The sequence below is a fragment of the Asterias rubens genome, chromosome 10, assembly GCF_902459465.1.
Source record: "Asterias rubens chromosome 10, eAstRub1.3, whole genome shotgun sequence".
In the NCBI taxonomy this organism is placed as follows: domain Eukaryota; kingdom Metazoa; phylum Echinodermata; class Asteroidea; order Forcipulatida; family Asteriidae; genus Asterias; species Asterias rubens.
Genome location: NC_047071.1, coordinates 19061337 through 19073522, shown reverse-complemented (window position 1 = coordinate 19073522; position 12186 = coordinate 19061337). Strand labels below are relative to the sequence as shown.

At 41.6% G+C, this 12186-nt stretch overlaps 2 protein-coding genes across 2 annotated transcripts in view; one reads left to right on the top strand and one right to left on the bottom strand.

Annotated features, from left to right (window-relative positions):
• Nucleotides 1-981: 981 nt before the first annotated feature.
• Nucleotides 982-3726, bottom strand: LOC117295940 (transmembrane protein 234-like). The gene is made up of 4 exons (XM_033778745.1): nt 3511-3726; nt 3219-3285; nt 2336-2428; nt 982-1338 (listed from the first exon to the last, which is right to left on the bottom strand). Exons 1-4 carry the CDS (start codon nt 3667-3669, stop codon nt 1274-1276), a joined length of 384 nt encoding a protein of 127 aa, XP_033634636.1. The 5' UTR covers nt 3670-3726; the 3' UTR covers nt 982-1273.
• Nucleotides 3727-4175: 449 nt separating this feature from the next.
• The window catches only part of LOC117295611 (alpha-aminoadipic semialdehyde dehydrogenase-like), a 63054-nt gene continuing 55043 nt past the window's right edge, over nt 4176-12186 (top strand). Inside the window, exons 1-5 of the mRNA XM_033778316.1 lie at nt 4176-4377; nt 5084-5137; nt 5681-5746; nt 5960-6040; nt 7095-7218. Of these exons, the coding sequence (XP_033634207.1) occupies nt 4180-4377; nt 5084-5137; nt 5681-5746; nt 5960-6040; nt 7095-7218 (523 nt within the window). The 5' untranslated portion in view covers nt 4176-4179. The remainder of the gene's footprint in view (nt 4378-5083; nt 5138-5680; nt 5747-5959; nt 6041-7094; nt 7219-12186) is intronic.

The window sequence follows — 12186 nt, the reverse complement described above, 5'->3', positions numbered from 1 at the left end:
TATGTCTTATTTTTATCTTATTTTTACCATTTTGTATGATTAAAACAATTTTTTTGGCAATCAGTTTACATTATTTAGACCTTGCTCTATGATGATTAAACACTTCTAAGGTGGGGGATCATTTGGCCATATAAAAGAAACAAAATAAGTTTGCAAAGTGAAAGCATTAATTTGAAAAAACCTAATAAGTTGAAAAATCAACTCCTGATTGTTTTCAACATCATCACTGGGGGGGGGGGGCTCTGAGCTGGGAATGCAGCACAATTGGTGTAATGTTTCCAAAAGATCTGGTGACAATAATTTAAAGTTCAATGACACATAAGTAAAAATCGAGACAAATTCAAACTATTTAAATGTAACATTGTTTTATTCATTGTCTTTTGTTAGCAATTAGCATTCAACAGATATTTCAACTTCACAAAATCTCATACCACATAATAAACCAATGACAGTGTTCTAAAATGAGTATGCCAAGAAGAAATAATTATCAGTAGGAACAAGATAAATGGCGAGCATTTCGCTTGAGCTGGAGATGTCGTGCACGCCATAAAGGATGCACATTAGGGCAGATGGGAGCAACAAAACTGCATCAGAAGATAAGTTACTACAAAATAAATAAAAATAGATACTTAGTGTAATAATATATTACAGAAAAGTACTTCAAAGAACATACATACAAGCTTTAAAACCACGGTACACTTTTGGTAGATCAGTGTTCTCGCTTGGTGCATCCCATAATATTATAACCATAAAATAACAAGCCTGTGAAAATTTGGGCTCAATTGGTAATCAAAGTTGCAAGAAAATAATGAAAGAAAAACAGCCTTTTTGGAATAATTTGTGTGCTTTCAGATAGAAATAAAAGACTTCTAGCTAGAAGTCTTTTATTGTTTAAGTGAGAAAAAACCTCTTTCTCAAAAACTACGTTACTTCAGAGGGAGTTGTTTCCCACAATGTTCTATACTATCAACAGCTCTCCAATGCTCATTACCAAGTCAGTTTTTAAGTTAATATTTGTTTTGGGCAATAACCAAACGTGTACCTTCCCTTTAAACTTATATTGATATACATTGAGTGTAGTGTCACTGGACACTTGTTCAAGTTGACTGCACCAGGGTACTGAACGGTTTGTAAAAAAAAAATTCCAGTCCTCAAGCCTGTGGTCCAGTGTGATATTTAAACCTTGCATGTATTCTAAAAAATCATCTTTTAAAAAAAAATTGCATATAAGTCCAACCATGTACGTACAGCTACCAGCTTTTGAGATCCTCTGTCACGTTTTACCAAACACACAAAGAGTGACACCAGCAACCACCAGAAGCATTCCAAAATAAGTTTCTGTCAAGTGAGAAAAAAAAAATTACAAACACTTTCTGTCATCAGAGGCAAATAATTTTAATTTTAAATTAATTATAATACTTTTCAAATCCAGCTCTCGATGGTAGAGAAGAAAAACTTATTTTGTTTTTCTCAACAAGCAGGATAAATCTTTCCTTCATTAGACAGTTAAAGGCAGTGGACACTATTGGTATTGTCCAATAATTATTTTGAGTAATTACCAATAGTGTACACTGCCTTTAACACATTGAACTATTAATGAATACTTTCTGACCATATTGATAGTCAAAATGTCAAGCGCAAACTGTCTCATCTCAGAGCTATCACAACTAAAAAATAATCATTATCACTTGGTGTTACTGCAATATATAAAGGTAGGTTCACATTCACAGACTGGTAAATACTCAAAAGATTAACAACCATAGAAACCCACTCAATGAAAACCAGCGAAGCTTTTAAAGGGTCTATGTACTTTTTCCTAACACAAAACACAATGTCCACAGATTTACATTAAACTTTAAACACAGGTTGAAGATTATGATAGTAGAAAGCTTTCCTTGAAATTTTACTTACTGAGGTACTGTAGTTTTTGAGAAATGAGCAAAACAAATATTTTTCGTCTCAGTTTTAGCATGTAAAAACGTATTAACCAGTTATGCTATGGTTTCATAACTGGTTAATGCGGGTTTACATGCTAAAATAATTTTCGTCTTGCTGAGACAAAACTTATTTTGTGACTTGTTTTACTCATTTCTCAAAAAATACACAACCTCAGTTCGTAATATTTGAAGGGAAGCTTTCCACTATTATTATCTTCAAATCCTGTAAGTTTAATGTAAATCTGAGGACATTTTGAAAAAGTACCCGAATCCTTTAAATGGCATCAAATAATTTGAGAAAGGATTCAAAGTAATATGGATTGGATGAATATGACAGGACAATGAGGTAATTTCTAAGCAAGTTGTGGATAGTCTGAACAAGCAAACAATTGTATTACCCTTTCCACCAATGTCTTCTCCCAAAATCCTTCCCATCAGTGTTGTAAAGAGGAAAGTCAGAGCATTTGTTAAAGGCACGGCCACGGACAACTCTGAAAGTTAAACAGGAACACTCAAAATATACACACAGGAAAAAACAAAAAGAGGTTACGAACATATTGAAATAAAATGGCGTAAAGGTTTAAAGCACTGCTTTGCACCAATACAAATTCTGCAAAGCAAGTTTCTTGGCTAAGCAAGAAATGACCTGGATGGGGGTACCAGTCGCAGCAGTGGTAACTGTATGGTATTCTGGTTGGTAACCTATTTTTGATAAACAACAGTTTTTTCAGGTTTATAGCAAGTTTGTGTGCTTACGCCGTCGGGAGGAGGGTTAGGTTATCGCAACTAAACTAGTGCATCAAGGCTTTATGAGAATTATTGTGATGCCATTGGGTCTAAAAACTCCAATAAGTGGGACTTCCGCTGATGAAGTAAGACTGGTGTCACCAATAAATAAGGATTTTGCTGCACTGCTTGGATTGCAAGCATAGCTAGAGTCATTTGAGCATTGGACAGTAAAGTTAAATTGCAGAATCTCAAGACACATTGTCGTTCAAGCAATAGACCGATCCAGTAGGCTCCGCCCACGACGCACGTGTGAGCAATAACACGTGGGGCTCATCAATGCCTTTCTGCACAACTCTGCTGCGCGCGCCAAGATACGCACAGGCACGTCGGACCTTATGTTGGACCTTCATTAATTGTGATTTGACAATATGCAATGGGGTTGAGCCTAATGGATCCGTCTATTGTGTGTATTTATAATGTTATGGCAAACTAAATGCCTCATTAAATTCAATTAAAAATCAAGACAATGTAAAGAAGTGGACTCATACTGACCTGCTGAGGCAAGTGTGATATAAAACAACACTGAGCCTGACTGGTTCACAAGGAAAGGCAGAATGTACTGCAAATCAAAAATAAATTGAATGATTGGTTAATCAAACGTTTGTACACACGCAAAATGTATCATTCAAATCATATCGCAACTAGTTTAGGACAAACCCTTCCAACACAAACTTTTAACAAAAAAAAAAATACTAACCTTTGAATAAAAATAAAATAAACAAACTTATAATACAACATTGGACTCATTGGAGGTCAAACTCAAAGAAGTGAAAAGTTTCCTCACCTTCCAATTCAACAACAGAAATTTCACTTCAGCGAAAAACTGTGCAAGTTTACTCTCCCGTTTGACGTCTTCGATACCCTTTCCTCCCTTCCTCATGAGAGGGTTTGTTGAACCCCATAACAAGGCAACCACAATCAACCACACAGATTCCCACATCATAATTGCCGCCGAAACTGTCGCTATTTTACGAACTTTCTATCCAACACGTTGTTTCTTGTTGTTATTAAAAAGAGTAATTTTATTTAGGAGTGCGCCCTCATCGTTTCTCCAAAATTTATCTGACATCCCATGCAGAACACATTCGATAAAATATCATGTATACGGCGGCTGCAGCAAGCCATCTCATGTTGTCAAACACGGCCGAGATCGTTGTTCTCATTTCGGCGGTGGTTGTAACATCACTTCCGCAAATTTTGCTAAACAACAAAATAAATATATAAACAAGATGCTTTCACAGCAAAAAATACGCCGTTCCTTTTAAAATTGTCATAAAAATCCTAATGTCTGTTCGGAGCCACCTTATACTCCATAGGGTCGGGCAAGTAGTCCTTGAGACAGTGCGCCTCGCGTTTGGGATGCCATAGGCCGAGTCAGTCAACGGACGAGTTGTATGGCATCCTGCAAACACATTGGTTCTACGATCTTTCTTTTTTGGTTGACCTGTGCAAGATGGCGGCCCTCATTAGACACGTCTTCCAAAGAAGTACCCGTTTTTTACATGCAAACTCCTCGGTAGCACTGCAGACGAGGTTTAACTCTGGTTTGCTGGTGGAAAGTGGGAAATACCCTTTCTTACAAGAACTTGGTATCGAAGCTGAAAATGCAGGAGCCTTTACGGGGTCGGGAGCATGGGGTGGAAAAGGGGAGGTAAGACTAAGTAAGACTCTAAGAGTAAGATTAAGAAGACTAAGTGAAGTCACAACAAGTGAGTCAAGATTGTCACCACGTTGTGTTTTGGGCGCAGTCTTTGAACTTTATTTTTCCTTGTTTCCAGGTGTGCCAGTTTGTTGACGGCAAACATTTTGTTTCGTCACAACCACATAGTACATGATATTGGCCCATGATAGATATGGTTAATTTATTTGTTATCTAATTCTAATAAAGTAATAATTCGTCCAGACAGAAAGCAGAAATGCCGGATATTATTATTAATTATTATAATATTTTTTATATAATAATATTATTTGTTGTTGAAAAATGACTTATTTCATGACATGTACGATACCGGAAGCTATGTATGTATGATGTTAAAATATAATATTTAATAATACATTGTTAAATATGATCATGAATATGATTGAAAACTGGTTTATTTTTGATGAATAAATAATGTATAATAATAATATTAATATTTAATAAAAGAATTCAAACTAAAATTCAAAATTATTTATTTTTGAACAACAACATTCTCTGTTTCATGTAGAGCCTGTAACTTGTTTGTAAGTGTAATTAATAATTAATGCTTTTTGTACAATATAACACATCCTATTGTACATGTCGGGTAAATTATTGTTGCCAAAAATACAACAATTTAATTACCTTGGTTTAATGTGTTCTTATGTTTCTTTCAAAGCTGGTGACCTCTTACAGCCCAATCAATGGAGAACCAATTGCAACAGTGAGGCAGGTCAGTTCTCTTTATATTTGCTCAATTCTTTGCCTTGGATGTCTTCAGGCAGAATTTGTGCCCAAGGCCTGGACTAAATGTTCTGTATTTCTTTATTTTTCTTGTATCATTGCAAGAGAAGCACATGGAGTCAATGCCATGGATGCTGTGAAAAGTGTAAGAAAAGTGTGCGATTGAGCTCCAGTTTATGACACTGATGCAATGTTTTACTGCGCATTCTCCCTTAACAGTCTAAACACCTGTAGATGAGTCAAATTGTAGTCATCTGAATGGCTACAATGTAGTTCAGTATTGCATAGCATCCTTATTTAATATGAAGTATGGACTTGTGAAAAAGGTGGTGAACTAGTGAAAAGGACATTTTAGCTGGTCATGCTGATCGGTCACTGCAATGATAAGGACAAACCTGGCTACTGCACTTAATTCTTTACAAGCTGTGACAGCTTGTAAATAATTAAGACAGTGTTTGCCCTTTAACTTTTCTTCAGTGATGGTTGGTTTTACACTGAACAGACCATTAATGATGTATGTTGTTCTTTACAGGGTACAGTGGCGGAGTACCATGAAGCAGTGGAGAACTCTAAAGAGGCGTATTCTTCTTGGGCTGATGTGAGTTGACAATTCATTGGGCAAATCAGTTTATAAACACTGCAGTTGATGGTCTAAAATCCAGATGATATTAGCATTTTTAAACTGTTTATCTTAAGGCATTTGAGCGAACCTGATAATTAAATGTAACGCAGGCCTGGACAACTTTTTGTTCCTTTATTAACAACTAAAGAAGTAATGAGTTGGTTTACTTTTTTGTTTTTCTCCAAAAAGATGCCTGCGCCTTTAAGAGGTGAAATTGTGCGTCAGATCGGAGATGCCCTCAGGAAAAAGAAGTCTGCCATTGGACAACTTGTAAGTAAATCTATGACCTATAACTGTGACCTTTAATCAGTGGTAGGGGAGGGGGAGGGGTATGGTTTGCTGGAAAGCACAGAGCTACCCAGAGTGCCTGCCAGACATCAATAGGCTCCACCTGGTACAACAAACAGATGGCTGGAAAGGTTCCATTTTACCAGATGTGTGTTGGCTGTGTTGACACTCATGCTCTCCCATGTTAGATCATGTGGCAGACTTTGTACAGTGGAGAATTTTGTTCCCAGTTTTGAAAACCACCACAACCCTGGGAACTGAACGCCCAACCCCCCACACACCTCCAACCCCCACCCCCCACCCTCCCTCCTCTAGAAAGGTGGAATTGTGCAGTGTAGATCAAGAATGTTCAACGCACTGTGAGTTTTGCAACTGGGAAAAACTACGAAATTAAGTAACTTGTGATTGCTGTAGGAGGCCACAGGGCTTATGACAGAGTTGAATGGGGATAATGTTATAAAATGCCTTCAGGTCTAAAAACATAACACTGGATCACGGGTCTGAGGCCACTGATATTAGCCTCTGGCCAGTGAACTCAGATCGGGGAAGTCCGGTGGTCTTTTTTTTCAATTTACTAAAAGTGTGTATTAAAATCTTTAAATACCTTTCAATTGGTGAATTTCTTTCAATTTTGTTGAAAATACAATAAGACAAATTAAAGAGATATTCTTGTAGTGCTGGTTAAAATAAAAACAGTAAACATCTGTAGAAAGTTCTATTACTTTCTTTCCACAGTTTTGTGAAATAATGCTAGAAACCTACAAGCCCTCTGGTCTTCTGGATATTCCCCTCATGAGATATTCTTGTAGTACTCGTTAAAATAAAAACAGTTAACATCTTGATCTTAAACTGTAGAAAGTTCTTTCTCATTACACTCTCTCTACAGTTTTGTGAAATAAACAACCTACAAGACCTGTGGTCTTCTTGATATTTCCCTAAATTCAAGCCTTTGCCTTGGTCTAGCTGCTAGGGTTTGTGTGCCATATAGAAACCCATATTGTATGCAATAAACATTTTTTTTTTTCAATACACGTAGCTGTCTCTTGAGGTTGGGAAGATCGTTGCTGAGGGTTGTGGTGAGATTCAAGAGTTTATCGACGTGTGCGACTTTGCTGTTGGATTGTCCCGTATGTTTAGTGGACGTGTCCTTCCATCTGAACGTAAGAATACTTTTGAAAGTCAATAAAGAGTAATTGTTATTAAAGGCAGTGGACACTATTGGTATGGGGAGAGTTGATAGTATAAAACATTGTGAGAAATGGCTCTCTCTGAAGTGACGTAGTTTTCGAGAAAGTAGTAATTTTCCACAAATTTGATTTGAGACATCAGATTTAGAATTTGAGGTCTCAAAATCAAGCATCTGAACGCACACAACTTCGTGTGACCATGGTGCGACAAGGGTGTTTTTTCTTTCATTAATATCTCGCAACTTCGACGACTGATTGAGCTCCAATTTTCACAGGTCTGTTATTTTATGCATATGTTGAGATACACCAACTGTGAAGACTAGTCTTTGACAATTACCAATAGTGTCCAGTGTCTTTAATGTGATTCCTGAAGAAACTCGTTTCAACATTTAAAACCACTAAAATGAGCTTCTGAGTGACATTTTAACATTTAGATTAATTTGAGGACATTGGAATAAAAACGAGAACACATTAAAGGAAAACAACTCTGAACTGATCTGCTAATTAAAACGATTGAGCAACTTTTTTTGGCCAGGTTGGTGTTAGGGTTTGTGTAGTGGTATCCTTCAACTTCTTTCGGTCAGGTTGGTGTTAGGGTTTGTGTAGTGGTATTTTTCAACTTCTTTTGGTCAGGTTGGTGTTAGGGTTTGTGTAGTGGTATCTTTCAACTTCTTTTGGCCAGGTTGGTGTTAGGGTTTGTGTAGTGGTATCTTTCAACTTCTTTTGGCCAGGTTGGTGTTAGGGTTTGTGTAGTGGTATCCTTCAACTTCTTTTGGTCAGGTTGGAGTTAGGGTTTGTGTAGTGGGATCAAAGGTTTAGGAAGATCGGGGCGGATGAGGAGGATTGAGCCACTCCCCATCCATTGAAATGTCCCAAATGATCAGCGTCTCAAATAGCCTCTCCTAATTCAAACTCCTACTGCCCGGCTTCACGTGCCGATCCCTGTTTCTAACTGTGGGCAGAGGTGTGAAGGCGAGTTTCTGGCGCCTTAAAACCAGATTGCTTCGGGTAGGTGGAGCTCGTTAACCATGGGAGGTAGTTCACCTAAGAGACAGCCACTCTGATTTCAAACTCGGGCTGGTGGGGCTCGCAGCCTTGGTTGGCAGCCCACCTAGGAGAAGGAAAACTCTGATTTCAAACCCTAGTTCACGTCTGCCAGCTCGGCAGCACATACCCGGTCCAGGGTTACGGACACCCAGCTATGGGGAAATAGCCTCGCTGCCTTGTGAGCGTTTTTAAAAGTGAAAGGCTAGGGAGTAAACCTTATAAGAAATCCGGAGTGGAGCCCCTAAGGCGGTCTGGTGTTCGTCTCGACACTCTTCCGGCAGCTCCTGCAGCCAAGCTGATGCCAAACGTATTGCTCTGCTCTCCTTTGGACAACATCAGTAAGGCCAAGAGGGTGATCCTGACGACTGGGCTACCCAGGATCTCCATACATTCAGCCCAGGCATTGCGCCCTGGAGAGGTCACTTCAGTGCCACCGTTAAAAGTGGCAGAAACAACACGAGAGGTAGCAGTTACGAGTGATAAGCCTTTTCCGATTGGCGTAGGATACGGGCGCTACGGGTTACCTCTGACGGTGGGAGGGACCGTTGTGTCCCACTGGTGAGCTACCGCCCACCTCAAGCTGGGCAGCCCCCAGCTAGTAAGGTGCTGACCCGCCACAGGCCGCCTGCTTCATCGGGTGTATGGAGCTTAGAGGATTGACTCGACAAGCGGACTGAAAATACTGCACCAGGCAAACAACAAAGAAATAAAAAACTACCAGTCTTGCGTTTAGCAAGCTGGAACGTCAGGACTATGTGTCCTGGCATCTCGGACGACCTACTTGGGGTCGACGACTCCCGAAAGACGGCCATCATTAGCCGTGAGCTCAAGAGGCTCAATATCGACATTGCTGCACTGCAGGAGACTAGACTTTCTTCAGTCGGCAGCATCAGGGAACAAGACTACACCATCTTCTGGCAGGGAAGAGAACCACAGGAATGACGACAGCACGGTGTTGGATTTGCAGTGAGAAACTCCTTGCTTTCCTCAATAGAACCACCAAACAAAGGCACAGAACGCATCCTTTCTCTTCGCCTGTCAAGTGCTTCAGGTCCAGTGAACATCCTGAGCATTTATGCTCCAACCCTCTGTAGCTCTGTAGAGTCCAAGGATCAATTCTATGAACATCTGGACTCTGTCATCACAAACATCCCTGCCACTGAACACCTATACCTACTGCGAGACTTTAATGCAAGAGTGGGATCAGACCATGATTCCTGGCCCAAATGCATCAGACACTTTGGCATAGGAAAACTGAACGAGAATGGTCAAAGGCTGCTAGAACTCTGTTCTTACCACAACCTCTGCATTACCAACACATTCTTCTTCACCAAACCATGCCACAAGGTATCCTGGAGGCATCCCAGGTCTCTACGCTGGCACCAGCTGGACCTAGTTGTCACAAGAACAACATCACTAAACAGCGTTCAGATTACCCGAAGCTACCACAGCGCTGACTGTGACACAGACCATTCATTGATTGCCAGCAGAGTTCGACTTCAGCCTAGACGAACTCACCGCTCGAAGCAGAAACACTGCCAAAATGTCTGCCCCTGCCCTGTGTGAACGCTTTGCAGAGTCCATCGAACAGGCCCTCCAGGACTGTCCTTCAACTACTGCTGAAGAGAGATGGAACTACATTCGCGATGCTATCCATACTTCAGCCATGGACACTTATGGCAAGAGAGAAAAGCAGAACCCAGACTGGTTTGCCTCTGGGATTGCAGAGATGGAGCCTGTCATTGAAGCAAAGCGAGCAGCTCTTGCCAGGTACAGGATTGATCCATCTGTGAAGACGCTTTCAGCTCTCAGAAAGGCAAGGAACAATGCCAAACGGATTGCTAGACAATGCGCAAACACCTATTGGCTGAACCTTTGTCAGAGCATCCAACTGGCTGCTGATACTGGCAACACCGGTGGCATGTATATGAGCATAAAAAAGGCATTCAGGCCAACCATCAACAAGGTAATGCAACTAAAGTCATCAACCGGGGAGGTCATCACAGACCGGGAGTCTCAGATGGACAGATGGGTCGAGCACTACCAGGAACTATACTCACGGGAGAGCACAGTCAACGACATTACTATTGATAGCATAAAGAGCCTGCCTGTCATGAAAGATCTTGACATTCTTCCAACCTTAGAAGAGCTCAACAAGGCTATCAACTCCCTTACCTGTGGTAAAGCACCAGGAAAGGATGGCATCCCCTCTGAAATCATCAAGGCTGGCAAGAACACTGCCCTACTCCGCCATCTTCATGAGCTCCTCTGCCAGTGCTGGGAAGAGGGAACAGTTCCCCATGATATGCGAGATGCGAACATCATCACCCTCTACAAAAACAAAGGTGACCGCACTGACTGTAACAACTATCGCGGAATATCCCTCCTAAGCACTGTCGGGAAGGCCTTCGCCCGTGTGGTTCTCAACAGATTGCAAATGCTTGCGGCCCGTGTATACCCAGAGTCACAATGTGGATTTAGGGCTGGAAGATCAACCATAGACATGATATTTTCTATTCGGCAACTGCAGGAGAAATGCAGAGAGCAGAGACAACCGCTGTACATCGCCTTTATTGATCTGACTAAAGCTTTTGACCTTGTCAGCAGAAAGGCTCTCTTCTCTCTCCTACAGAAGATAGGATGTCCACCCAAGCTGCTAATGCTGATTACATCCTTTCATGATGATATGCAGGGCACCATCCAATTTGACGGCTCAACATCAGCCCCCTTCCCAATCAAGAACGGAGTAAAGCAGGGCTGCGTGCTAGCTCCCACGCTCTTCGGCATCTTCTTCTCCTTGCTGCTTTCACACGCCTTCAGGTCATCAGAGGATGGCGTTTTCCTGCACACGAGAAGTGACGGGAAGTTGTTTAACCTTGCACGTCTTCGAGCAAAGACCAAAATAAGAAGAGTCCTGATCAGAGAGATGCTTTTTGCAGACGATGCTGCTCTGTCATCCCACTCTGAGGAAGCTCTTCAGAGGTTGATCGACTGCTTCTCAGAAGCTTGCCGTGACTTTGGACTCACCATCAGTCTCAAGAAGACCAACATAATGGGTCAGGATGTGCGTAGCATCCCAAGCATCTCCATTGGAAACTACACCCTACAAGTGGTGGAGAACTTCACTTATCTCGGCTCCACGATATCCAGCAACCTTTCCCTTGATGCTGAGCTCAACATACGCATTGGCAAGGCAGCATCAATGATGGCTAGACTCGCGAAGCGGGCCTGGGAGAACTCTTTGCTTACCATCAACACAAAAATGAAGATCTACCAGGCCTGTGTGCTCTTCTGTATGGCAGTGAGTCATGGACTTCCTACGCCTGCCAGGAGCGTCGCTTGAATGCTTTTCATCTCCGTTGCCTGAGACGAATCCTCTGCATCAAATGGCAAGATCGCATTCCAAACAAGGATGTCCTCAGTAAAGCGGGAATGATGACCATCTTTGCTCTACTGACTCAACGTCGCCTGAGATGGCTTGGCCATGTCAGTCGAATGGAAGACGGCCGCATCCCGAAAGACATCTTGTATGGAGAGCTAGTCACCGGGGCTAGGGCCGTTGGAAGACCTGCCCTTCGCTTCAAGGATACCTGCAAACGGGACATGAAGGCATGTGACATCCACCCTTCAAGCTGGGAAGCCTCAGCATTGGACCGTACCAAATGGCGTCATGTTGTGAGGACGGGCATACAGAGGAGCGACCAAACGAGAGTTGAACAGTGGGAGGCGAAAAGAGAGCGTCGACAACAGTCAACCACACAGTCGACCACACAGCCAACCACTCAGCCAACCACTCAGCCAGACGTGACATTCATCTGCAGTAACTGTAACAAGCTATGCCTCTCCAGGATTGGATTGTTCAGCCATAGGAGGCGCTGCACCTCTAAAAACTAA

Excerpts from the sequence above, each read along its gene's own strand:
- LOC117295940 (XM_033778745.1), bottom strand. The coding sequence starts at position 3,669 with ATGATGTGGGAATCTGTGTGGTTGATTGTGGTTGCCTTGTTATGGGGT. Across the intron at positions 3,286-3,510 it reads TTCTGTTGTTGAATTGGAAG|TACATTCTGCCTTTCCTTGT; the intron begins GTGAGGAAACTT and ends TTTGATTTGCAG. Across the intron at positions 1,339-2,335 it reads AGAAGACATTGGTGGAAAGG|AAACTTATTTTGGAATGCTT; the intron begins GTAATACAATTG and ends CTCACTTGACAG.